The following is a 25,346-nucleotide window of genomic DNA, read 5'->3' as shown; positions in this document are numbered from 1 at the left end:
CATATCGAAAGCGAACCTACTAGCCCTGAAATCTCTATCATCTTACGCTTCTATCCTATGAACCATATGGTCAAGGTTGCGAATGCCTGAGTGACTAACAAGAATTTTTTACGCGAACAGGAATTCCGGTAGTAATGCGCAGCCCATGACCAATATGACTTACGCGACATCATCTCCCGCAGCAACTACTGGTGGACAAGGCAATAGCCCTGTAAGTAGAGTGAGAGTGTTGAGGATTTGTTCTTATCGTATCGTATCTTGTGTTGGCGCTTATCAAGATGCGACCCCATTTGGTTTTTTTTTGGCTATTTTCTATTTTTTTTTTTTTTCCCCGGGGGCATTTGGAAAGTCCTTCCCAATCTGTTATCAGCAGCCGATGGAGTCTTGGCACCGCACCAGCCGCTGCGTGTCAAGTCTTATCGCGCCAGCCCGTCAAATCTCTCCCGATCTTATCAACCGTCGCTCTTTTCCCTCTATTCCACTATCAGCCCCATACCTCATCTAACCCATTTGCTTCCACCCTCCTTTCTCGATCCCCTCATCTTTTCCTACAATGGCGACGACCTTGGCTGATCAGAAGCGTCCTCAATTACAGCCCGTGTGCCAGAATTGTGGTACTTCCACCACGCCCTTGTGGCGCCGGGATGAACTCGGTTCGGTCCTCTGCAACGCCTGTGGCTTATTCCTGAAGCTCCACGGAAGACCCCGTCCGATAAGCTTGAAAACCGATGTGATCAAAAGTCGCAATAGGGTCAAGACCGCGGGTCAGGGCCCGAAGCGTAAGGTGAGCAGGAATCCTCGAAAATTTTTCTATTCATCATTGTTGCTCCGCCGTAGCTCGAAACTCCAGAATGGTACAAAGTGCTGATATGTAATCGCCTCAATTAGTCCAGCAGTGCCGTTGATGCAAATGGACTTTCCACGTCCAGATCAGAGGCCGGTACTCCCCCACTTGGATCTCATGGATATCGTCGCGCGTCGCGGAAGATGTCACCGGGCCATTCGGATCGTTCCAACTCACCAGTCTCCCGAACAGAAACGCCTGGTCTTCCTCCGATGCAACAGCAGCAGCTCCCGCCGCAGCATAACTCCAATATTGCGCCGCAGCACATGTTCGACAGCGTTACCCTGGGAGATCACGGTCTGACGAATGGGCTATCGTCTGGGCAACTTCGCCAGCAGTCTCCCACCTCGACGTCTGCGGCCGTGGACCGCCACAACGAGTCTCCTCAGACAATTGAGGGGCTCTTGGCAGCGAACACATCGTTGAAAACCCGCGTGCGAGAATTGGAGTTTGTCAATGACCTTTTTAGGGGCCGGGTAACGGAACTCGAACAGAGCGATGCTGCCGCGCGCCGGTCCGAGATGATCGCCCGCGACTCGGAATCGCGCCTTAAACGAGCCCTCGAGGAAGCGCAACGGCGTGAAGAAGACCTTAAGCGTCGAGTGTCTGAACTGGAACGTCACGTTGGTGAAGCCAGTAATGGCAACCCGGACGAAGATGAAAGTTCTGGTGAGCCGATGGCGAAACGGATGAGGCTGTCTGATGTGGTAGATCAACCCTCCACTTCTCCTACCAAATCGCCAAAGAGCTTCTAACCACAGGGATCACAGGGATCGAACGACGGTTCGTGAATCTCACCGGCCCCCTCGATTCGTGCAAAAACGAAATACAACCGCTTTGCTGAGTTCTCTGATCTACCTTGGTCTTTTTGATACCCTTTACGTGTCTTGTCATTTGGCTGGATGTATATCGGATTAAAACTAATAACTCTCCCTTCCAATACTTCAATTCTTTATTCATTCGTTTTCTTTACTTCACATCTTTATTGCTCTTGGATTGCCGAGCACCTTGAATTCCGGTACGGGACGGAGGAGATCATTTGGGACAGCAAACCGCGGAATCGCGAAAACGTTCATATGAAGAAAAGGAGATTTCAAAACAAAGGGGGGCAGCCTTGTTCAGTTGTTTTATGTTTATTATTCCCAATTGTTTTGTTTCTTTTACCGCCTAGCTTTGGCTTCCTCGGATCGTCGAAGACCAGGCTGGCAGGATGACGATAGGATTGCAAGCAGGACTGCAGTGGTTACGTGGTAATTGATTGAATTCAGGTCAGGATCTGGCAACCCAGCAGGGAAATGACTTGTGTTGAAAAACTTCGATATTCTTGTTGTTCTAAAATGCGTTCCATTCCATTCTACCGTGTTATTTTTAGCTAGTCTTTTTCTTGATGTGACTCTATATTATATAGTGTATGATGTGTGAATGCCCCGATCCGGCCATTTATCGTTTTGCCTGTCTTATCTTATCTTCCCAGTTTTTATCTATTATCTTCTGCCAATGGTTTTCACGCCGGTTTCGGTTATCTTACCTCGGCTATTGCGGGTGTCGCTCGGATATCCATTTGTTCACTTTACTTCACCTATGGAGTACTTACTACTCCGTAATGTTTGCTAAGACCGGCGTCATGTGTGGATAGTAAAAGAACATGTATGAATTTGGATGTGTGGGCTCTATACAAGGCATTGTCCCCTGATTGGTGAAGGAGCGTGGAATGATCAAGGAAAAATGCAGAATGAATACTTCCAAGGACGAAAGATAGGCCTCCCAAAATTACCATCCGTCTATACATAACCCAGTAGTGACATATGAGATGAGTTATCAAGATAGTCGTCGATACCGCTCAGGCTTGGGTATATAGCTAATAAAAGAATATGCAAAAATGGCTTCTCAGCCAAGCAATTTTGAAAAGATGGAGAGGCCCCCATTAATGAACAGGCGCCACATACATATCTCATTCCCCCCCTTCACGCAAGACGGTCGTGTTCGACCTTCTTGCGAATCGCGCCGTGGACCCGCCTCTCGCGCAGGATACTCCACAGGCATACTATGATACCAGCCACTCCTGAGAAGAATGTGGTATAGTATGCCGTCCGGTAACAGCCCAAGCCGTCGGGACAGTCCCGGTCTCCATCAGGACCGACAACAGAGTGTCGGTCGTAAATACTGCCGTACAACAAATTGAAGACGTTTCCGCTCAGAACGGGGGCGAGGGTCATCACGCCCCAGTTTTGGGAGAGGCCTTCAATACCGAATGTGTGAGCTACTAGGGATGGGAAGACACCGAAAAGGAATCCGTATGCGACCCCCGTGAATCCTGATACGACGATCAACTGGTGTGGGTTGGCAATCGCGGCTCCTGCTAGTTGGGTCACGGTGAATACAACCGCGGAGATGAATAGGCACCAAAACCTTGACATGTCAAGTTTCTTGACTAGTAGGTCTGATCCAATGCCTAAAGTGATAACTGTCGTTAGGAAATGTATGGATCACATGTATGATTGCACGTACCACTGCAGAGTCGGCCGATGAAGTTGCCAAATGACAGGACGGAGACATGCATGACCTGTCTCTGTTGGATGAACCTGGAGCTAGCACTATCGTCGTAGTATTTCCACAATGCTTTGGCCTGCGGGGGTAAGTATATGGATAAACATGCCTGTAACATGGGTATCTTACGCTGTTGCCAATGTTGCTACCATCATTGTTAGTATCTTAGTGAAATAAGGTAGAACTGAGGTAGAGCGAAAACATACTTGATCGTCATCAAACCGATTCCAGAAAGTAGAGCCATCGTCAAGAACAGCTGCCAGAACTCTACTTTGGGCAGCATCGCCAAGCCTCTAATGTCTGGGTGAAGTGAGCCGACGCCAACATCAGAGAGCGCATCATCCTCCTCATGGTAGACCTCCCGAGATTGCCTTGGGGTGCTTTTGGATACCAACGATGACGTTTCATCCAAGTCGGGATTGTGGCTAGTATGGTGGGAGTTGATCGACGCGCCAGATTGCGACCTTACATGCATCGGGGAATGGGATTCAAAAGCTGAAGAATTCTGCATACCTGCTTCATCAGACTCTTCTGGAACATAGCGCAAATCAGAGGACTTCGTCCTATGTAGTCGGGTGGACTCTACTCCAGGCGATCGCTCCCGTGATAACGCCGTGTACGCTTTAGCTGGGGGCATGAGTCGCAGGAGGGGAATGGAGACGAGGTTAAAGAAAAAAGTCCCCAGTGCCAGCAAAAGAAGGAACCGGCCAGTATCATCCTTGAAGATGAATGATGAGACGTTCGACCAGAAAAAAGCGCTCAGTCCAAAGGCTGCCAAGGGGAATGCGGTCGCTGTTCCCCGATGATCGGGGAAGTTCGTTGCGGCTAAGGTTGACGGATCTTAGTTCCGAACGTTCGTAAGGCAGAGATCAACACACCTGTCTTAATTGAAGCCGAGAAGGCGGAGCAACTTCCGAGACCAGTAAGGAATGAGAAAAAGGACAACACGCCAACACTGAGCGAGCCCTTTCCGTGCTCATAGGCTATAGTGGTAGAAGGTCATCAGCACAAACATCATTAAGCGCCGGTGGCAACCAGACAGACAAACCTATATATATAGGATAGTAGCCTATACCGAGGGCCACAGCACCAATAAAAGTTGTGAGTCGTGGACCTCGAGCATCAGTTAACAGCCCCAATGGAACACCCGATGCGTACATGCCTAGATTTCCGGCCACGCCCTAAGAGACATCAGTACGATATACATCGGCTTTTCCGAGGGAAACGAGACAACTTACAATGAAGTTGCTCTCGGTTGACGAGATCTTCATTCGTTCCGCAAATTGTGGCGCCCATGCTGAGTACGCATACTGCGGTCAATCAGTACATCTCTTCAGCAGATGATCTAGTCCACGAGTGAAGTTCAAGAGGGGGGACTTGGAGGCAGGGATAAGCATCAAAGGCAGTCATACATTGGTCCCACAGGCCAGGGCTACTAGTGTGCTCGCAACCACGGATATAATTCGCCTGGTTTTATGAGTTGACTCGGTCATGGTGAATTGTGACGGTGCCGTTGCACCTAATCGTAAAGTGAAGGGCTATGGTATTCCGCCCAGCGCATACACTGCGTGAAGAAGTAATTGAATTGAAATTGGGACCCTTGGGGGGAGGGCAGATAAATGCCGATGACTTTCGGCGAATGAGCAAGATAAAGTTTATCAGCGTCACAGACGTCAGGATGGTATAAGAAAAGGAAACGAATGCAAGGGGTGGTACTGAAATTAAATACGAGAGGTGGGAAAAAGGTTTACGATCCAACGAGTGTAGAGAAGAATAAGATTATAAAAAATAATTTTAAAAAAATAGGAACTTAAAAAAAAAGAGGGGAAGGCAAATTGAACAGGGAGAAAAGCACGCGACGACAGAATGCAAAGTGGCCGTAGGACTCGTAATCGTTGCCGAACTAAATCGTCCTTGACCCCAAATGTATTCGGAGGTACCCCCAGTATACGAATAGGGACGTAAGTACTGGTCAGGTACAGTACTTAACGTACAGCGTTATCGGCCCCTGATAGCCACCCCGTATCCTCGCTTATGTAACCCCCTATCGGCACATGACGAAGGCGGCGGCGGCGACGGCGACTCTTCCGGTCGCTTGCATCTCCATCGCATCATTCTAGCGGTCTATGCAAACTCACCCTCCAGGTCTAGTATATAACATTAAACCTTACCACTAAGTATCATCTGTTGAAGATCACAGTCCCTTTCCCGGGAGGGGAGCTTTAACAACATGGGCGCTCTACTCTCTCTGCCACTTTTGGCGGTGCCAAGTGCCAGTACCGTACGTGCATTTCCATTGCTACCTGATCGGACCTCAACTGATATCAACCCAGCTTATAACGCTTGCAACTTCATGTTGCGGGGCTGCAACTTGCTCGGCAGTATGTAGTGCGTGCGGCAAGTTTCAAAATAGGTAAGTATTCTTTTGTCTCGCTGAGTGTATGATCAGCCACTGACATTCGGGGCCCTCGGATTTCCAGTATGGCTACGAGAATCGCCTACGCCTTCATCCTTCTGATCAATTCAATCGTTTCGTGGATAATGCTCACACCATGGGCGCTCAAGAAGCTACAAAATCTGACTTTGGACTATATGGAAATCACTTGCGACGGCAAAGAATGCCATGGTTGGGTGGCGGTCCACCGTATTAACTTCGGTCTCGGTCTCTTTCACCTGGTTCTTGCGCTGTTCCTGTTGGGGGTGAGGTCATCTAAAGATGGCCGTGCGGCCCTTCAGAATGGCTTCTGGGGCCCAAAAATCATCCTCTGGATCGCCTTCGTGGTCGTGTCATTCTTTATTCCGCAGTCATTCTTTTTCGTCTATGGCCGTTACATCGCCTTTATTTGCGCTATGCTCTTCCTGCTGCTGGGTCTTATCCTTCTGGTAGATCTGGCGCACTCCTGGGCTGAGATCTGTCTGCAGAAGATTGAGGATAGCGACTCCCGAATTTGGCGCGGGCTGCTCATTGGTTCAACTATTGGCATGTACATCGCATCGATCTTGATGACCGTCCTTATGTATGTTTTCTTCGCCGGCAGTGGATGCGCCATGAACCAAGCCGCGATTACGGTAAGTCATTAATCACTGGCCACATTTGTCTTACTGGGGCTCGGCTGACGAATCAGGTTAACCTCGTTGTTTTCTTGATCATTTCCTTCGTGTCCATTCAGCCTATCGTGCAAGAATCCAATCCGCGAGCGGGTCTGGCTCAAGCAGCCATGGTGACTGTCTATTGCACGTATCTGACTATGTCGGCTGTTTCAATGGAACCAGATGACCGCCAGTGCAATCCTTTAGTGCGCGCTCGCGGGACGAGAACGGCCAGTATTGTTTTGGGAGCCATTCTTACCATGGCTACCATCGCATACACGACAACACGTGCAGCCACTCAGGGCCTTGCGTTGGGATCCAAGGGCGGCCATAACTATTCGCCGCTGGGGACGGATGACAACGAACATGGTCTTGTGACCCAACAGCCGACCAGTCGTCGCGAGATGCGGGCCGAAGTTCTTCGTGCTGCCGTGGCTAGTGGCAGTTTACCCGCTAGTGCACTCGACGACGACAGCGACGATGAATCCGATGACTATAACACTAAGGACGATGAACGAGGGTCGACGCAGTATAACTACTCCTTGTTTCACGTGATTTTCTTCTTGGCTACGACCTGGGTGGCCACACTTCTCACTCAGCGCTTGGAAACCGAAGCCGAGAGTACAGATGACTTTGCTGCTGTGGGGCGGACTTACTGGGCCAGCTGGGTGAAGATCATCAGCGCCTGGGTTTGCTACGCGATTTACCTGTGGACGCTGATTGCCCCGGTGGTTATGCCTGATCGATTCGGCGTGTACTGAAATTGTTGCACACCGTCACTTTGAATTGTGTTGACTATACAGCGGAGTTGGGCGTTCACTAGCAATGAGAGTTATTCCAATATCCACGGTGCATCTTTCTTCCTGAGTTATTATATAGTTTACTGCATGGGGTTGTAGCTATGATGAATGAGACTGTATTATCTACTATTATATATGGGAACTGCACTTTTGGCGAACCACGGAAGAATGCAATGTATAGTCTGAAATTCACGTCTACTCGATGTACAGCCGTTTCTCTACCCCTATCAGTCTGAGTAATCCGAGTAACCTGAGTAGATCTAGGGCCTGTGCTGCTAAGTTTACTGAGTGTATCAAATATACTGTAGAAGGGCTGTAAACAGCATGTTATACCTAAATCGTAAATGGAGATCAATGGGGTAGATTATCTTATCTTTGTCCGGTGCTTACGTAGTGATCGCGGTATCGCGTAAAGTGGCCGACCGCCCGCGTAAGTCGCGTTCGCATCAACTATCTTCACCATGGGATGAATATGGCGACTATCAAGGCCATCGAGGCCCGTTCGGTACGTACCCATGAATTTGTGAATGAGCAGCTCCTAACTTCGTCGTATTGCGTCTTTCCAGGTCCACCAAATCCAATCCGGTCAAGTCATCGTCGATCTCTGCTCTGTTGCTAAGGAGTTGGTCGAAAACAGTCTTGACGCCGGTGCCACATCGATAGGTACACAGGACCCTTAACTGCTTTATATAAAACTCTATGTGCCTGTTTATGGTTTCTGTAGGACAGCAAACTGATCAATCTATCTTTCCCAACAGAGGTCCGATTTAAGAATAATGGACTGGACCTGATTGAGGTGCAAGACAACGGCAGTGGAATATCTCCGGAGAACTACGAGAATGTCGGTAAGCTTTCCTCCCATCTTTGTGCTTAAGTATGGGAAGTATCTAACTCTACAGTCTACCAGCACTCAAACATTATACATCGAAGCTTTCTTCCTTCGAGGATCTATCGCGGCTACAGACGTTCGGTTTCCGCGGCGAAGCACTATCGTCCCTATGCGCCCTGTCCGAGTTCCATGTTATCACTGCCCAAGCCAACCAGGCTCCTAAAGCCAACCGTCTCGATTTCGAACCTTCCGGGAAACTGAAGAAGACACAAATCGTCGCGGGCCAGAAGGGCACAACGGTATCGGTGGAGGCACTGTTCAAGAAACTACCTGTGCGGCGCCGTGAGCTAGAGAAGAATATCAAACGTGAATATGGAAAGGTTTTAAACCTTCTTCATGCGTACGCATGCGTCAGCACAGGCGTCCGTTTCAGCGTCAAGAACACTGTCGCAAAGACCCGCAACGTGGTGGTCTTCTCTACGAACGGTAACCGGACAACGAAAGAGAACATCGCCAACGTTTACGGCGCGAAGACCCTCCTGGCTTTGATTCCGCTCGATCTAACCTTGGAATTCGAGCCATCTACGGCTGGAAAGCGAGCCGCTGTGGATGAAGGGCGGGAGGTGAATAAGATCTTCGTCCGGGGACATGTCTCGAGACCTGTTTTCGGGGAAGGCAGGCAAACACCTGACCGTCAAATGTTCTTTGTCAACTCTCGTCCTTGTGGATTACCACAAATAGCTAAAGCGTTTAATGAGGTTTATAAATCATTCAACGTGTCACAGTCACCATTTGTGTTTGCGGACTTTCATATGGATACTAACGCATACGATGTCAATGTTTCACCTGATAAGCGCACAATTCTACTGCACGACGCGGGAGTTATGATTGAGTCTCTGAAAACATCACTTACGCAGTTGTTTGAATCATCGGACCAGACAGTTCCCCAATCTCAAGTCAACAATGCTAAGCAGTCAACTACTAAACTACAGTCCGGAAAATTGCAAGACATTCTAACTCGTAAATCTTCGTCTGGGGGCACAGAGGCTGCGGATGATGAGGGATCAGAACTGGACGAAAGCCAGGCCAATGGCAGAAGCAGGCTCAACTCCCAACATAGGATGAGGAGCTTCTTGAGCGATCTCGGGTCGTCGCCAGGGGGTAGAGCGAGCATATCCTCGTCTCCCCTGCGTGCGGACAAAGAACCTGTGTGTGATCTGACATTGTTGCCTCCAAATACGCCTACCCAATCGAAACGCGACTCATTCGAAACAGACAATCAGCTCTTCGTTACAAATGATGACATCCAACATGAAGAGCCCTCACCGGGTGCAGGCGAGAACATGCGACCAGAACGCCCCACTGACGAAGGTTCACAGATTGCTGATGATAACGATGCTCCACTAAGAAGTGCACCACCAGACTCGCAGCAGACAATAACGCAGAGACGAGAGCCGTCTGCGGAAATACCTAATACTATACAGAATGCGTTCGACCGAATGAGGCCAAGACGAGCGCCGGCTGAGGTGGCGACGATCACTATCGGAAACAAGACCGTGACGTCCATAGTAGGAAGTGGTCCCTATCGAAAGCGTGATATTGACCATGTTGACACTACTAGCTCCACATCTCGGAAAAGACGTATACATACCCCATCTCGTCCGAGTATATTTGGGAAGCACATGAGGGGCTTTACAGCGCCTGGGGTACAGGTAGAGCACACCGCGAGCAGCGAGGCCGAGGAGGAGGAGGAATATGAAGAGGAAAACGAGGAAGAAGAGGAAGAAGAAGAGGAAAACGAGGAAGAGGAGGTTGAAGAGGAGATTGAAGATGAAGAACCTGAGGGTGATTCTCGATCTCATGTTCCTTCCAACCAAGATAGTGCTCAATCGCAAGATGAAGCTCTACCTGAGGCTGAAGTCAAGGATGAACCCACTCTGTCTCTGCAAGATGCTGCACCTGCGGGGAAGACCTTGAGCGACGAAGAGAAGAAGAAACACGAAGAAGCTGAAGTTCAGCGATTGATTCGACAGGCAGAAGAAAAAGCTGCCTTGCCACAGAAAAGCAATATCAACCGTGCCAACAAGCTGAATAAGGGCGCTGCTCATCGCGATTCCACAGTCAACCTAGTGAGCACTATCGATGGGTCACTTTCTAGGATTCAGCTTCAGATGGACAAGCTTCAGGAAAGGCTTCGCTTGCACGGCTCGAATGCTGTACATTCTCAGGACAATGAGGCTGAAAATTCGCAGGAAACTGCTGAGGAGCGGTTGTCGCTAACTGTTTCCAAGGATGACTTTGGCAGGATGCGGATTACTGGGCAGTTCAACTTGGGATTCATCCTAGCCACCCGGTCCTCAACTGATGTCTCTGACTCAGCACCATCCAGTGCGAAGGATGAGCTTTTTATCATTGACCAGCACGCTTCTGACGAGAAATTCAACTTCGAGAGACTCCAGGCGGAAACCGTGGTGCAGAATCAACGACTTGTGCAACCGAAGCAGCTGGATCTGACGGCGGTTGAAGAGGAAATCGTGATAGAGAATCAATCTGCGCTGGAGAAGAATGGCTTTGTTGTGGAAGTTGATGACAGCGGCAACGAACCAATTGGCCGCAGGTGCAAGCTGGTCTCGCTACCACTTAGCAAGGAAGTCGTCTTCGGCGTGCGAGATCTAGAGGAGCTCATTGTCCTGCTTTCCGAGACGCCGGCCAGCAGCGCAGCAGGGCCCATGTATGTTCCGCGACCGAGTAAGGTGCGAAAAATGTTCGCTATGCGGGCGTGTCGGTCCAGCATTATGATTGGGAAGAATCTTTCTCAGAAGCAAATGACCCGAGTAGTGCGAAACATGGGCACGATTGACAAACCATGGAACTGCCCACATGGTCGACCGACCATGCGACATCTGATGAGCCTGGGACAATGGAACGAGTACGATGAGTTCGATGGTGATGAAGAGAGTGAGTTGGAGGATCGCCGGTCATGGACGGATACGTTGGATATCTGGAAGGATTACTTCAAGGAAATGACCGGCGAGGAAGAGGAAAGTGAAGGGTGAAGATGAAGATGAAGCAGATTAACATCATTATCCTTTTTGGTTACGGGTCTTATATATCCAGCGATGTATTAGATCAATGAAATTAACTTGGAAATACTCCATGAGTGCTACTGCCCTAAATTCAATCGCATAAATCATCACATCATCAACCCTAACCCATGACTTAAAAGATAAAAGAATTCAAGTCACCACCACTGAAACCACCCCTTCCCCTTCTTTCCATCCTTATTCCCATTCTCAACCTCCTCTCCAAACCCATTAACCCTCCCATTCCCCTCCAACCCCCGATCTACCCCATTCCCAAGACCACGAGAATCCCCCTCCTCCTCCTCCTCCCCCTCCTCCGCCAACCTCACCGTCTCCTCCACAATCAACAAATCCCTCTCAATCAACTCCGCCCAATTCTGCACATCTCCGATCTCCTTCAACCCATCCCTCGCCTGATCCGCCACCTTGGCCAACTGGTCATTCTGCTTGGCGAGTTGCTCCGTCGCCCGCCGCACATCGGCCTCTTGCTTGTCGAGCACGGTAGCGTTCTCGTGGAGAGTGCGGGCTCGATCGCGGAGCGCGGTTTCGTAGTTTGCGCCGACGGAGCGGAGGGAGGCTGTGAAGGCGGCTTTGGCTTCGGCGGTGCGTTGGTCGGTTGTTTCCGGGGCGATTGTGGTTTGGTCTGTTGGGGTTGTTTGGGATGTTGTGGTTGTGGTTGTGGTTGTTGGTGGTGGTGAGGTGGACATTTTGGATTTGGGTTGAGGGTTGTTGTTTTATAAATGTTATAATGGTTACGTTGGGTGTAGGTGGATTGGTAGTATAGGTTAGTAGATATGGTTGTTTCTTGGGAGTGGGTAGATGGGGTTTAACATGCGTTTTTATGTATAAATGGGAGTTGGTTTTGGGTGACCCCACTTGGGAATTACGCTAAGAGGCTGTCGTGCAGATTAAAATGAGGTGCATACTTAGTATACTCTATTACTGATCTTGGACTCTTGGTGTGTGGAACTGAGTTAATTGAGAGTATTAACTTGATTGTGGTCATACTAAAGTTCATTTATATGTAGAGTGCTATCTATCAGGTGCTTGAATAGAGTATACATGAATCAAAATAGTATTTATATATATTCAGTCAGATGCTTAAGCGTCTTCAATCTCCACACCTGCATTGTGAATCGCTTCCAGAGCCCATTTCTGCTCAGCACCCCGGGCGATATCCACTGGCGTTTTGCCTTCTTTATTCGCTTGGTGGAGTAGTTCGGGCGCTTTTCGGACGAAGGTTTCTACCGTCTGTCGATATTGTTTCTGCCCAGCTACACTGTCACAATACACGGCTACCAGATGGTGGAGCGTGCTATTTCCTGCATGGTCAACGGCCGTGATATCCGCCCCGCGCTTGTACAACGTCATGGCTCGTGTGATGTCTCCCTCCGGGTAAGCAACGATTCTGATATACTTGGGAATGGGCTCATAGAGGGGATACGTGACTGCGAAGGAGTCTGTACCAACGATTTCACAACGCGATGCAGCAAGTAGGAGTGTTCGGCCCTGGGCATCGCGGCGCTCGAGGTCCAGGTCTGAAATCTCGAGGAAGGGCTGGATGGTTCCGCCGTGCTCGAAAATGTGGTGAAGGATTGTGGTTTCGTCGCTACAGGCGCGGAAGGGGTCTGCGCCTTGTTGTAATAGGTATTTGATAAACTTAATGGCGCTGTCTCGGGTGTTTGACTCGTTGAATTTTGGCATTGATAGGTAGTGGAGAGCGTGGAGGGTGAAGTTTGTTAGGTTCTTGTCATCGTGGAAGCGCTGAGTATACCATACATTGCCTTCTTTTTGTACGGTAGTCGTGTTGCAGTTGATGCCGCTCTCCTGAAGGAGGGATAGGATATCGAGGTTTAAGTTGTCTAGTGTGGTGAACAATACCCGGCTTGTGTATTTTTCCAGGGATGCTCCGTTCTAAAGTAGTAGACGGAACAGGTCAATGTCGTACGTTGCCAGACTCAATGGGGACCAGCCGTTATAGCTTGGCATGTTGGGGTCAGCGCCAGCTTCGAGCAAAGTTTTGACAATCTTCTTTCGTTGATGTGATTCGGATAGGGATTTGTGCACTGCGTTCAGCAATGGTGTGTTGCCGCTGGTACTTTGGAGGTTAGGGTTAGCGCCATGCTGGAGCAGGTATTGAACTGCTTTCGTATGCCACCACTGACCTCCTTTGGCAAGGTAATGTAAAGCACTTTCGCCGGGTTGGTAGGCCCGTCTTAGCCATATTGTTGATTGGAAGGGGAGTTTTGGTCGAATCTCTATTCCTGGTTGGAACTGGACGTTGATATCTGCTTTGAAGTGTTCCACTATGACCTTAATGACCTCCAGGTTGGGGACTTTTCGCTCTGCGGCTATCAGAAGATACGGCATGAGCTGCTTCTTCAACGTGTTCACTCCACCGTTAATCCAACCTGGATCCGCCATGAGGTTTCCTAGGCGTTTGAAGAGGTCGGCGTAGCCCCATTTTGCGAGGTTCACAAGGATCCCAGGGAGGGCGGTCTGTACATGTGCTGTGTCTGCATGTTTTTCCAACCCTTCAGCTAGGGCATGATACTGTCGGAGAAGTAAGAGGCGAGCAACCGTACGGTCGCTAACGGACTCCCTGAAGCAAACGTCAAGAATGTCTGGGAGGTGCCGAGAAGTAAGTGTGAGATACATATATCCAAAATCCGGAAACCGCATGGTCTCTAAGCCATGTTGTTCCATCAGTCGTCCAAGCTCTGACACCAGCTCCTCGGATCCACTAAAGACAGCTTCCGCCATAGGGGACATGCGAGAGGGCCAATGAGTGAGTGTAGCCCCATGGGCGACGAGAGCCCGAAGAATCCCAGTCACATTTGTGGTGTCATTCTCAGAGGTCACTTCCAATCGTCGTATGGCCTCTCGTGAGACCTTATCGATGAGTTGTGGTAGGTTGGGCCTTTTCTCGTCCTTTGACAAGATTCCAGCAGCGCTGACCTTACCATCGAGCTCAGGAAGTTCTAAATGGACCGGCCATCTCTGTTCTTCCTTCGCATATTCACAGCAGACCAGCAGAGGTGTCTCTCCACGATGGTATTTTGCGTCGACTTCTGCGTTGACATCGGCTCCAAATTCAAGCAAAAGGCTTACTGTTTCCAATCTCCCTGATCGGCATGCATCATGTAAAGGTGTGCGGCCATTCTTGCATCGTTTGTTCACGAGTGAAAGCTGGTTGATCGAGGTATAATGCTCAAGTAGAAGCCCAACAATATTGGCTTGGCGTGCTGTGGATGCAATATGAAGCAGATTCCTGCCGTCACCAGTCACCGCTGTGGTATCTGCACCGAGATCGATAAGTCTGGCCACCAACGTCTCGGAGCAGCTAGCCGCCAGATGAATTGGCCGTATGCCATCATGATCCGCTATGTCTAACGCTTCTACCAGCCCTGCTTCGAGAACAAGATCTATCGCTCTCTTATCACCGGCTACTGTAGGTAAGAACATATACTCGGATACTTGGCGACACAGGAGATACAGTGGTGTTTGACCCTTGAAGTTAGCCTGGGTTGGGGACACTCCCGCATCCAACAGCTTCTGGATGATATATATGTCGCTTTCGTCCGAGAATGAGGCAAAGTCCGCTGCGAGACGATGTAGAACGGTGTCTCCCTCATAATTTGCCATGTTTGGATCTGCTCCGATGGATAACAAAAATTCAAGCGCTTCATTTCCTCGACGGCCGTTGCCGCGTTTATAATGTAACACTCCGTTGCCTTTGTAGTTCTGTGTGTTAACATTGGCTCCTCGCTTGATTAAAAAAGTAACTTGTCGCTCGTAATCGACAGCTTGCTGCATAGTATATGCTAGCAGTGTGAACCCCTGATTGTCCTTGCCTTCAATATCAGCACCAGCAGCGAGAAGGACATCTACTGCATCCTCAACCCATTCCATAGGTCCATCCACCATATGCAATGGAAGCTTGCCCTTTAAGTTTCTCTGGTCAACACGCAGGCCGAGCTTAAGCAGCTCAGATATCGTCCGACTGCCGGGTCGATGACCCCTCGCAGCAAGATGTAACAGTGTATTACCTTTAGCATCAGTGTCATTCCAACTGGAAACGTCAGGTCGAAACAGAGAAAGGTCGCCTAACTGGCCCTGAGCAGCAAAGCATTGCAACGGAGACTGGCCATCAGACACTCTTTTCACATCGAGCTTCGCCCCGCGATTTAGAAACAGTTGGAAAATATCTCCTGATTTATGTAAACTCAGGAGATGTAACGGGGTAGATCCAGAGTCGTCCACAGCATTTACGTCTGCTCCACTTTCAATGAGCAACTTTGTATATGGCATATTGTCATGAACAGATTCATGTAGGACAGTTCTTCCCGTTGCGTCCCGGGCGTTCAGATCGCATCCTGCGCGCAGAAGTAAGGGCAGCAGCTCGGGAAAGACCTCGCTCGGCAAGGGATCTGATTGTCGTCTCTCCCGACGCGGTCTCAGGAAACCATGGAGGGGTGTGAAGATAGGCTCTATCTTAGACTGTGAAGATGAGGGGGGCTCCTCCCATGACTTCAAACGTGCGTCGGCCCCGTGGTCCACGAGCAGCCGAACCACTTCCAAGTAACAATGGCTCACTGCAATGAACAAGGTAGTCCTGCCATCCTTGACGGCATTGACATCCGTCCTGGGGCATTCAAGTAGAGCCTCAGCGAAGGAAACGTTTCCAGAAGCACAGGAATCGCAAAGAGCCGAGTTGAGTTCTTCCGTAGATGCCGTAGGGATTGCATTCTTGAGAGATTCGAGCGAGCCCGAGGCACATGCGGCCTGAATTGTAGGGTTTTCATGAGACATTTCAGTGTCAGGATATCTGCGGGGAGAATGTGGTATCCAGACAAAGTAACATACTCTCTATCTTGGTTTGGAGGGGAAAGGAATACATGTTTATATATTCCATTCCATGAGGTGCACTTATGGTAGAGTGGGTAGTGGGGACTTCGTGTTGGCGTTCCAGAGATTCGAAGCCTTAGCGTGCTTTCTGCCTTGGGGTTGCCTAAGGCTAGACCCAAGCAGTTGAATGACTGATAGAGTAGGGTCAATTAGTAGCACTATCAAGAGATCACGGGTCATATTTCCGACTACCGACGCGGGTCATTCTAATCCGTGTGTGTAAATTTATGCACTAACTTAAACACCCCCCGGGGCTTCGCTACATTTCGGTCCCATTACCTTCACTGGACTGATTATAGGGTGGTCTACTAGCTAGACGATATCCAAACTACACCCCCAAGCAACTAAGTCATTACCTATTTTTTCTCCGGAAAAGCCTCCGTGCGGATTTGGCCCCAGCAGAATTTAGCTCTGATCCAAAGCAGGAGACATATACTGGGGCAAATACTAGAAGTGACGATCTCCCATTCCACGACTAGTGCTTGTTTGCTGCTCATTTTGACAAGGGACATATAAGCTCCGATGCCACCCCTGAGGCTAAGGGCTGCGGAGTCGTTCCAAGTAGATGAACAGCCGTCACTTTGTGAATGGCATTACCAAGGTACGTCTTCACCATTGTAAGCCTCCCACCCTGGTACGTGAATATTCTTGAAATGGCCATTGTCCATCCGGTCGGCACCCAGAATAACGTTAAGAACCGCCTCTGCACCTTGTGGGAGAGTGAGGTCCGCATTCATACCGCCCATGTCACTCTGAAGCCACTGTAAAAGTATTAGCCCCCTAAGCCGACATGTTAGGGAACGGGAGAAGACGATGAACCCCAGGGTTCACGGAAAGAAAAATAAAGTCATCATCCTTATAAGATAGTGCGTATTGGACGGTCAAGGCATTCAAAGCCGCTTTGCTTATCTTATACGCCGGGCAAGGTGCGTAGGCGACGCCCGATGCATTCGTTAAGGACCCATATGCGCTTGAACTGCCAGAACTGATGAGTAAAACAGAAATGTTAACCAGGACCGCCGACTCACATATTGGCAATCTTCTTCAGCTTGCTGCCGCGCATGAAAGGAAGGTACTGTCATATAACGTTATGCGTGCCCACAACATTCACCGACAAGTGATAGTCGAGGTCTGACCTGTTGGACTGATGAGGTTGAGTTTCTGACAGGGAGGCGACAGTAAGGAAATCATACATGTGAACTAGCTTCCCCTGAGTCTCACTGTGTACACCAGCACAGTTGATCAGGATATCTAGACTCTTCTCTTTCAGGGCGGATTGGACAGCTATCACTGATTGTGTGATCGCCTTCTCGTCGGTGATATCCAAAGGCACGAACACGATAGAGCCGTGGGAGTGCGAGATCAAGTCGGGCAACTCCGGGCTACATTTTCGAGCCGCAGCAATCACTATACCCCCTTGGCATTCGCCGGAAGCCAGCTGCCTCACCAGCTCCAGCCCGAGGCCACGGGAACTACCCGTAACGAGGACGTTCGACATGATTGTCCACACCGAGTGAAGTGTTGGATATCCGAGCTCATCTCACAGAACCCGATCGGCCTCTTCTAGCTCTGTAGCAGATATAAGGAAAGGCACTAATGGGGTGGTAAAGTTTGTTCCCCGGAAGTTCATCGACTAGTACGTCACGATACCCAAAGAATCCGGACATCCGAAGTCAGTGGGGATTGATCAGAGCCCCACTTGCCCCATGGGTTCCGCATTGGCAAAAGTTTAAACAGCTACTAGTAAATGGTCCGATTCGTCCGGACGAAGAGGTCCCTGAATGCCGAGACATATTCCCTGTCCATACTTAACATGTCCCCACAGGCAAAGCATGTTTATATAAGCTGTACTTCGTGGCATCTACAAAGAATGTGGTAATATATGATCATTGCTTGCTCGCTTGACGGCGCGTTCTTGGTACATCTCAGGTTAACGCGACTATCGAGCCTTGCATCATGACCGACCCCAGTATGAATGAAGGCCATTTATCTGTTCTACGGTCGTTTTTACACCCTGGTGAAATAATCACACCGGATTCTCCGGCCTACCTACCGAACGCCCAAACATGGGCATCCCAAAAACAACTGAACCCCCGTCTTATTGTCAGGCCTGCAACAATAGAGACTTTGAGCAAGCTAGTCGCCTACCTATACTCCACAGACCTGGATTTTGCGATTTACGGGCATGGTTTCATGTCTGCTTCCGCCAAGGATGTGCTTATCAATATGTCAGCCTTTGATAACTTTCACTTCGACGAGCATTCGGAATTAGCGACTATTGGTGCAGGCCAGACATGGGAGGACGTGTACAGAAAGCTTCGGAAGGCGGCACCGAACTATGGAAGTATAATCCTCCCGTCTCCCTCTCGGACTAGCGTCACGCTGACATGTATTAGTCGTGGGGGCACGTACCCCTTGTGTAGGGGTAGCTGGTACCATCATCAGTGGCGGGTTTTCATGGCTTTCTGGCGAGTTTGGCTGCATCTCTGACCCAGAAAATATGCTGGATGCGAAAGTTGTCAAGTACGATGGTTCTGTTGTGTGGGCGTCAAGAGAACCCCAGCTGCTGTGGGCCCTCCGTGGCGGTGGTGGCGGCTTTGGCGGTAGATGACCATCGCACCTTGGTATCCCCGATTCATTTATACTAATCTATCGGATATAGTACTTGTGCAGGTCGTGCTTCGGGTGTTTCCCTATCCCCAGACGATTTGGGCGGGTCCGATTCTGATTCCCAGAGAACAACTCGAGGGGGTAGCTGGTGGAATTGCCAACTTCGTCTCCAAACCGGTCGATCCAAAGATCACAATGTTCCTGTATGTCGTGAAGAAACGGCTGCTCGAGTCCATTGGCACCGATACAGATATGCTGGTTATCCATGTATTTGACGCACATGGGGAAGTTCATGGACGTGCCAGCTTTCAATGGGCATTAGATATTCCGGGAGCTATCGACCAAACTCGAATTACGTGCCTTGAAGGTGTAGCTAACCTGCAAGGTGAAGTTAAGGACCCGTCATGTATGAGTGCTGGAACTCATTCTTGGTGCAGATAAAGCGCATATTGTCAAAGGCTCAATGAAACAATTCTGGGCGCCGCTGCTCTTACCGGAAATCTCAAAGAAGTCAATTATCCGAGCTATCCGGTGGTCCGAGGAAATCCAACAACTTGACGAATCGCTGGCAGATTGCACCTACCTGATTTTCGAGTTACTGAGTTCGGTACGTGGTAACCGTAAATGCTGATGCCTATGACACGAGGGTATGATTAACTCTTATATCTACTTAGCGAGAACCAGTGGGTTCATCATCAAACTGTGCTTGGCCAAGGCCCGCAGGCGGAAAGCATATCCTGCTCCTTGGAACTGGGTGTCCTGCCGGCTCCGGGCCTTGCAAAGAAACCCTTGCACGAGAACTTGCCATTGAGGCGGCTTCGAAAGTCCTGGGAGAGGATGCGGAATACTGCTATCTACCAAATGGTTTCGAGGACTTCCATGACGCCAAAAAGGTATTACCCAGCCGTCTCCGACGAGTTTATGAGTCGCTTACTCCGTATAGATATGGGGGCGTCACTTCGCTCCGCTGCAGGCTTTGAGGAGGCGCTATGACCCACGCGACAGGCTTAAAGGGGCAATTAAAGCATGACAGAGAGGAAGCGTTGCATGTGCAAACACATTCAAGATGTGGCAGAACTGAGGTGCTTATCTAGAACTGATAGATACGAAAGAACATACTATTTCCCTCAGCCACGCTAGCTGTACACATCTTGGAGATGTTATCTTGTAAACAGAGGATCCTATAGTGGTACTTTGGGGGTCACAGGAGGGTGGACAGAGAATTGGGCGCTAACTTTAACTGAAGGAATATATATTTGTGCCGGTGGTGAGCAGAGAGATATCAGCATTTCTCTAATATAAGTCAACCATACGAGGGCTTATGATGCTTAGTGAACGTGACTATTTATTCCGTTTGCTCTGCCACGTCTCGTTGACGTTGACTGGTAGGTGGCTTTACTATAGACCGCAAGCCAAGCGATCGGTCGTTGGATGGATCTGTGAACCAGAGAATTGTTTCAATGTCGTGCCGCGCAAACTTGCTACTTAATCGAAGCTGTCTTCCGCGCCAATATAGGACAAACGGAAAAGGTACAAAAACGCAGGTCAAACAACCTAGCAATGTACAGGCCCAACCTACCCCCAAGTTGTGGAACATGGCAGCCGCAAATAATGGAAATCCGGCCCCGAATGATGAACGCATGAAATCATTCCCGGCGAGCACCGACGCTGCATATTTGGGATATGCATGCGCCAAGTAGCAAAATATCGGATTAAAGATCAGACATCCACCGACCGAGAACAGGCCCGCCGCAGCAATTGGGGCTATCCAGTGAACCGACCCAAAGTTCCCAGTCCACCCGAACCAAAAGAGGGAGACCGGCAAGCAAATGCTTCCCACGCACGCTGGAGGCAGCTCGTATTCTGGTACGATGGACCCACCGTCCCTGATCCTTTTCGATTGATAAAAATACTTCCATGTGAAGTATCCAGGAATGGCGAACAGGACTGTGCCGGTGATGATCCCTAAAAATGACATCCCGCTTTGTCCTGGGTTGAACCCGTGTATCTCTTCAAAGACGATTGGGAAGGCCTCGAACCAGATGTAGAGGATGCCATAAACGAGCGAAATGTACACGTTCATGACGAGGAGGATTGGTTCCAGGAAACACAGTTGGAAAGGACGAACCAGTGCTTCAAACAGAATGTCCTAAGAATTTGTGAGGTCTGATCAAGGAAAGGGAGTCGCGCGCAATGGCATACCGTGGGTGGAATTTGGCGTAGCTCGAGCTCAGCCTCAGAGCAAAAGTTCGAGTTTCGACTCATGTGGCGTATCCGTCGTGCCCGTCGGTAGAGAATGTTTGGACCATATGTCTCCGGCAGGAGAAAGAATAACAGGACAGCAGCGAAGCCAGACACCCAGATAAGCTGCCAGATAGTCCATGTCCAGTCTTGTGCAGATGATGCAAACCCGCCCACCATCGGCCCAAGAACAGGTGCAGCGATAGCGAATGTTCCCCATATGACAATCATATAATCGCGTGCCCTGGGGCTCCAGATGTCAGCCATCGATGCACCCCCCGTCGCGAGGGCTGGCGAGCCAATGAATCCAGTTAAGAATCGAAAGGCTAGGAACATTCCAAAGTTTTCCGAGTATACGACGGCGAAATTCAGACCCACAAAGATGAAGAGCGTAAGCACGTAAATTGGACTCCTTCCGACCATGGGAAGTTCGGAAAGAGGTGACCAAATCATTGGCCCTTTCGCCAAACGTCAGTTATGGTGCAACCAGTGAGCGGAATAGCCAAACTAACCGACTCCATAACCTAGCACGAACAGTGTGAGACCCAAAGTTGCAGCAATATCACTCACTCCAAATTGTTTCGCTGCCCCGGGAATACCTGGGGAGTAGATGGCCGAGCCGATGTAAATTGCAAAGGTCAATACCCATACCAGCGAACTAACGAGAAGCTTTTTGGCGAAGCTCCAGTTCTGTGGATTCTACCAGGCGTTAGCTGGTCAGCAAAGGGTATAGAGTCCTCTATAAGGTACATACCTCACTATCACCTGATCTCCAGCCTACAATCATAGCCTTCTCGTCCCGAGGAGCAGGCATGGGCCACGACCCTTGGCGTGACCGGTAGGAAGCCTGAGACATGATAGTCTCTAATCCATTTGGCTCAACGATGCTTTCATTGCGAGTCAGTTCAGGAAATGCCGGCCCTACTTCTGCGGCGGTAGCAACCATCGCCTGGATGAAAGATGGATCCCGTTCCTCAGGGTAGAGCAGTAGCCGGCGACCGCTCAAGAGTCGAACGATCTTCCCAAACGCTGTGTCTCTAACCAGTTCCCTCATGGTTGATATCGTCGACGGCGGGTCCACACAATATGAAAGCTTTGTGTCAGGGTTCCGTCCAGGTAAGCCTGGGGACGAGGCCGCATTTAAAAAAAGGGACTCAGGTAACGCCTGTTCGAGGCAATCTTGGTTCCCAGGGTAATTGAAACTCAAGCAGCACAAAGTTTGACATAAAAATCATCAGGTTTGAAATCAAGTGGATTACGCTAGACAATTGCCGGTGAAAATAGATCAGAATCAAGGCAATTCTGGGGAGTTCCGAAGATGAATGGAATGCTTCGGAAAGCCGAGAGTATCGGATATTGCTTAACCTTCGATCTGCTCATGGATTTTGGTAGGCCCGCTGGACGGCATAAGCGTATACATCCGACCGGAACTGATCCACTCCGTTGTTCCACTCCCCACAAATCTTTCTAGACATGCTCTCGGCACCTCATGAAGCAACAATGCTTGGTTGAGGTACGGCCGCGGGCGGTCTTCCGGAGCGGCCGGCGGAAGGGGCAGGGGCAGGGAAATACCAGGGAACAGATCCCCTGTGTATAATTTTAAACGTTAAGCCGCGCCGGCTGCATGCCCATGTTTTCCATTGCAATAGGGAATTTCTAAAGATTCATATAATTTCAGTTTCCCCTCCTACGAAGTGATCAGGGGACTTACAATCTATCACAATCGCAGTCAAACCAGGGCCCATTCGCCTCCCCCAACATGGCTTCTGCGTGCGAACTCCGACGAACGTCTCATGATGAGCGGCTTGCTGGGTCTGAGCCGTACGATGTTGTGGACTGGGATGGCCCTGAGGATGATGCAAATCCGTTATACTGGGGTACGCCAAAGAAAGTTCTGAACGTTGCATGCGTGTCGATTTTCAACTTTCTGACGTACGTCTTGGAACAATCGATCGATGGTCTTCTGGTATACAAAACTGACAGGAGGCTTTAGTCCATTGGGATCGGCCATGTTTGCGCCTGGTGTCACACAAGTGATGGAGCAGTTCCATTCGACGAGCAAACCTCTCTCATCCTTCGTGGTTTCTGTGTATCTGTTAGGGTTTGCTTTCGGACCCCTGATCGTGGCGCCTCTTTCTGAGCTTTATGGCCGACTGCCGCTCTACCATGGATGCAATATACTGTTCACTTTATCTAACATAGCCTGCGCTCTTGCTCCCAGCATGTCATCTTTAATAGGTTTCCGATTCTTGGCTGGGTCAGCTGGCAGTGCGCCCTTGGCACTCGGAGCTGGAACGATAGCAGATATCATGGAACCCAAGCGTCGTGGACTAGCGATAGCTGTGTGGGCTACCGGTCCTGTTGTCGGCCCCGTGGTTGGCCCGTATGTTGCACCAGCCCTATATCCTGCGCCAGTCTCTGTACGTTGGGATGCGGTAGCTGACAGATTCATTGTGCCCCAGTGTTTGTGGCGGGTTCCTGACAGAAAATGCGTCATGGCGGTGGGTTTTCTGGGTGATTGCAATTCTGGTGCCGTCCTTCCTATCCACGATGAAATGAAAACGGGTTAACAGACTGCGTTCCAGAGCGGTATCTGCACCGGATTCTCATTTCTATTCCTCCGTGAAACCTACGCCCCGATCCTCTTATCTCGCAAGACAAAGCGCCTGATTCGCGAGACTGGACATTCCAACAAACGTTCCGCCCTTCATAGTGACTTAACCCCTTCTACTCTCTTTACAACATCGATCACCCGCCCTCTTAAAATGCTGGTGTTTTCTCCCATAATATCAGCGTTGTCCCTGTATGTCGCTGTAGTTTATGGCTTCCTCTATCTGCTGTTCACGACCATGTCGCAAGTGTACGGAAATCAGTACCACTTTACTGCCGGACTTGTCGGGCTGACTTACATCGGATTGGGTGCTGGTTCCACCATTGGTCTTCTTGCAATGGGTCGCTTCTCAGATGTCGTATCCAAGCGCCTGGCTGGTGGAACGAAAGGTTCTTGGAAGCCAGAATTTCGACTGGCTCTAATGATACCTCTCAGTCTTGGTCTGCCTATCGGGTTATTTTGGTATGGCTGGGCAGCAGAGAAGAAGGCGCATTGGATATTGCCTATCATTGGAACTGGATGGATTGGGATTGGGGTCGTGGCTTCGTTTGTAAGCTTTGTTTCATAAACACTACAGTCTGGATGGGCTAACGAGGGTCAACGGCATAGGTTGCTATCCAGAGCTATCTTGTGGACGCTTTTACAACACATGCAGCATCTGCAGCGGCTGCTTCGACGGTCCTTCGATCACTGCTGGGAGCGGTGCTACCTCTCGCTGGGCCCTCCATGTACAGCGCCCTTGGTTTAGGATGGGGTAACTCGGTATTAGCCTTTATAGCCATCGCCATGCTTCCACTTCCACTTGTGTTCTTTATGTACGGAGAAAGGATTCGAGAGAAACAGCTATTTGTGTTTTGACCGATATTGGGCAACCGATGACATGGCTATCTTAGTGATTGCAAGCAGGCCGATTTGCTTACAGAACGGCACCGGGCGTCTAGATCTGCGTTACATTGGAAGTCTAGGTCTCTATTTAGACTTGCAAACCCGTATACGAAGACTTGATGGCTGATATACACCGTCTACTTCCAATTTCACGGTAGACGGTCAGCCATCCTATTACTTTGCTTGAAGCCATTATTCTTTGTATGACGGCTGGTTTGTACCCGGTGTTTCAAAATTTTGATTTGCCCATCAGGCTATGCACAAGGGACAAAAACCACTCATTTATAGTAGTAGAACACAAACCGAACCTACCCAGTAAGATCGAGCTTCGTGGTGGGTCTGTGCATGTGGGGCCCCGTGACGATCCTGGGCTTTCCGCTTTCTTTCGGTTTTCCGAACAGAGAAGACTTTGTTCCAGACCAGTTCGATGAACGGAGGTTCGGCCCCACCCATCGGTCACTAACGGCAACCCTAACGCCATCTGCGCATGTTTATCCAGCTATCCGGAGATTCCTGTCTTGCGTCTACCAGAGCATATGCTGAAAAACACGCCGCCCTTTTTTATCGACGACCCTGCGCGGGGAATGCGAAAATGTCTATCCGATGGAAACCCCCCTGCGGAACCTAGCTGCCTTAGCACGGTGGCCTGATCCCAGGTGATGTGCTCGTGGTAAAGGTGGTCTCCTCGGATATTGACAACCGCCATGAATGGAATTTCCAGCTTACAGCCGGATGGCGGTATGCCAGGAATACTGCAAGTGTAAGGTGTATGAACATGGCAATCTGGAATATGCATAGTACTTACAGCCAGTCCGATCTCCGAATCATGTGTTAGAGTCATGATAAACTCGTCTACTACGCGGTCCATGCCGATGGTCCGACTTATAAGAAACATGCC

General features: G+C 49.7%; 10 protein-coding genes across 10 annotated transcripts; 5 read left to right on the top strand and 5 right to left on the bottom strand.

Moving 5' to 3' along the window:
* Positions 1 to 553: 553 nt before the first annotated feature.
* Positions 554 to 1,599, top strand: BDV38DRAFT_280410 (putative GATA transcription factor (AreB); the record flags this gene model as incomplete). The annotated part of the gene is made up of 2 exons (XM_032059304.1): positions 554 to 784; positions 889 to 1,599. The coding sequence occupies 2 exons, from the start codon at positions 554 to 556 to the stop codon at positions 1,597 to 1,599; spliced, it is 942 nt and encodes a 313-aa protein (XP_031916002.1).
* A 1,045-nt stretch (positions 1,600 to 2,644) lies between these two features.
* Positions 2,645 to 5,227, bottom strand: BDV38DRAFT_34117 (putative MFS transporter). The gene is made up of 8 exons (XM_032063196.1): positions 4,804 to 5,227; positions 4,630 to 4,701; positions 4,440 to 4,572; positions 4,270 to 4,374; positions 3,598 to 4,216; positions 3,521 to 3,536; positions 3,353 to 3,470; positions 2,645 to 3,296 (listed from the first exon to the last, which is right to left on the bottom strand). The coding sequence occupies exons 1-8, from the start codon at positions 4,882 to 4,884 to the stop codon at positions 2,809 to 2,811; spliced, it is 1,632 nt and encodes a 543-aa protein (XP_031916001.1). The 5' UTR covers positions 4,885 to 5,227; the 3' UTR covers positions 2,645 to 2,808.
* Positions 5,228 to 5,509: 282 nt separating this feature from the next.
* On the top strand, positions 5,510 to 7,546 carry BDV38DRAFT_240612 (serine incorporator domain-containing protein). The gene is made up of 2 exons (XM_032053911.1): positions 5,510 to 6,460; positions 6,517 to 7,546. The coding sequence occupies exons 1-2, from the start codon at positions 5,873 to 5,875 to the stop codon at positions 7,240 to 7,242; spliced, it is 1,314 nt and encodes a 437-aa protein (XP_031916000.1). The 5' UTR covers positions 5,510 to 5,872; the 3' UTR covers positions 7,243 to 7,546.
* Positions 7,547 to 7,753: 207 nt separating this feature from the next.
* BDV38DRAFT_280407 (ATP-binding mismatch repair protein PMS1) lies at positions 7,754 to 11,166 on the top strand (the record flags this gene model as incomplete). The annotated part of the gene is made up of 4 exons (XM_032059303.1): positions 7,754 to 7,786; positions 7,848 to 7,944; positions 8,040 to 8,126; positions 8,189 to 11,166. The coding sequence occupies 4 exons, from the start codon at positions 7,754 to 7,756 to the stop codon at positions 11,164 to 11,166; spliced, it is 3,195 nt and encodes a 1,064-aa protein (XP_031915999.1).
* Positions 11,167 to 11,351: 185 nt separating this feature from the next.
* Positions 11,352 to 11,900, bottom strand: BDV38DRAFT_280406 (uncharacterized protein; the record flags this gene model as incomplete). Its single annotated transcript, XM_032059302.1, has 1 exon — positions 11,352 to 11,900. The coding sequence occupies one exon, from the start codon at positions 11,898 to 11,900 to the stop codon at positions 11,352 to 11,354; it is 549 nt and encodes a 182-aa protein (XP_031915998.1).
* A 394-nt stretch (positions 11,901 to 12,294) lies between these two features.
* Positions 12,295 to 16,005, bottom strand: BDV38DRAFT_290743 (ankyrin repeat domain-containing protein; the record flags this gene model as incomplete). The annotated part of the gene is made up of 6 exons (XM_032061554.1): positions 12,295 to 12,939; positions 12,973 to 13,078; positions 13,142 to 13,259; positions 13,293 to 14,576; positions 14,679 to 14,999; positions 15,162 to 16,005. 6 exons carry the CDS (start codon positions 16,003 to 16,005, stop codon positions 12,295 to 12,297), a joined length of 3,318 nt encoding a protein of 1,105 aa, XP_031915997.1.
* Positions 16,006 to 16,694: 689 nt separating this feature from the next.
* BDV38DRAFT_280404 (hydroxyacyl dehydrogenase) lies at positions 16,695 to 17,599 on the bottom strand (the record flags this gene model as incomplete). The annotated part of the gene is made up of 4 exons (XM_032059301.1): positions 16,695 to 16,862; positions 16,921 to 17,077; positions 17,130 to 17,176; positions 17,213 to 17,599. 4 exons carry the CDS (start codon positions 17,597 to 17,599, stop codon positions 16,695 to 16,697), a joined length of 759 nt encoding a protein of 252 aa, XP_031915996.1.
* A 393-nt stretch (positions 17,600 to 17,992) lies between these two features.
* On the top strand, positions 17,993 to 19,741 carry BDV38DRAFT_290741 (FAD-binding oxidoreductase; the record flags this gene model as incomplete). The annotated part of the gene is made up of 6 exons (XM_032061553.1): positions 17,993 to 18,445; positions 18,498 to 18,704; positions 18,764 to 19,096; positions 19,149 to 19,318; positions 19,386 to 19,604; positions 19,655 to 19,741. The coding sequence occupies exons 1-6, from the start codon at positions 18,058 to 18,060 to the stop codon at positions 19,739 to 19,741; spliced, it is 1,404 nt and encodes a 467-aa protein (XP_031915995.1). The 5' UTR covers positions 17,993 to 18,057.
* A 298-nt stretch (positions 19,742 to 20,039) lies between these two features.
* Positions 20,040 to 22,006, bottom strand: BDV38DRAFT_269360 (MFS transporter; the record flags this gene model as incomplete). The annotated part of the gene is made up of 5 exons (XM_032056958.1): positions 20,040 to 20,109; positions 20,157 to 20,860; positions 20,914 to 21,410; positions 21,465 to 21,651; positions 21,734 to 22,006. The coding sequence occupies 5 exons, from the start codon at positions 22,004 to 22,006 to the stop codon at positions 20,040 to 20,042; spliced, it is 1,731 nt and encodes a 576-aa protein (XP_031915994.1).
* A 705-nt stretch (positions 22,007 to 22,711) lies between these two features.
* Positions 22,712 to 24,802, top strand: BDV38DRAFT_290735 (MFS transporter; the record flags this gene model as incomplete). The annotated part of the gene is made up of 5 exons (XM_032061552.1): positions 22,712 to 22,884; positions 22,946 to 23,335; positions 23,415 to 23,481; positions 23,538 to 24,113; positions 24,173 to 24,802. 5 exons carry the CDS (start codon positions 22,712 to 22,714, stop codon positions 24,419 to 24,421), a joined length of 1,455 nt encoding a protein of 484 aa, XP_031915993.1. The 3' UTR covers positions 24,422 to 24,802.
* Positions 24,803 to 25,346: the final 544 nt, after the last annotated feature.

This window comes from Aspergillus pseudotamarii (assembly GCF_009193445.1).
Source record: "Aspergillus pseudotamarii strain CBS 117625 unplaced genomic scaffold BDV38scaffold_13, whole genome shotgun sequence".
In the NCBI taxonomy this organism is placed as follows: domain Eukaryota; kingdom Fungi; phylum Ascomycota; class Eurotiomycetes; order Eurotiales; family Aspergillaceae; genus Aspergillus; species Aspergillus pseudotamarii.
This window is presented reverse-complemented; position numbering and strand designations above follow the sequence as displayed.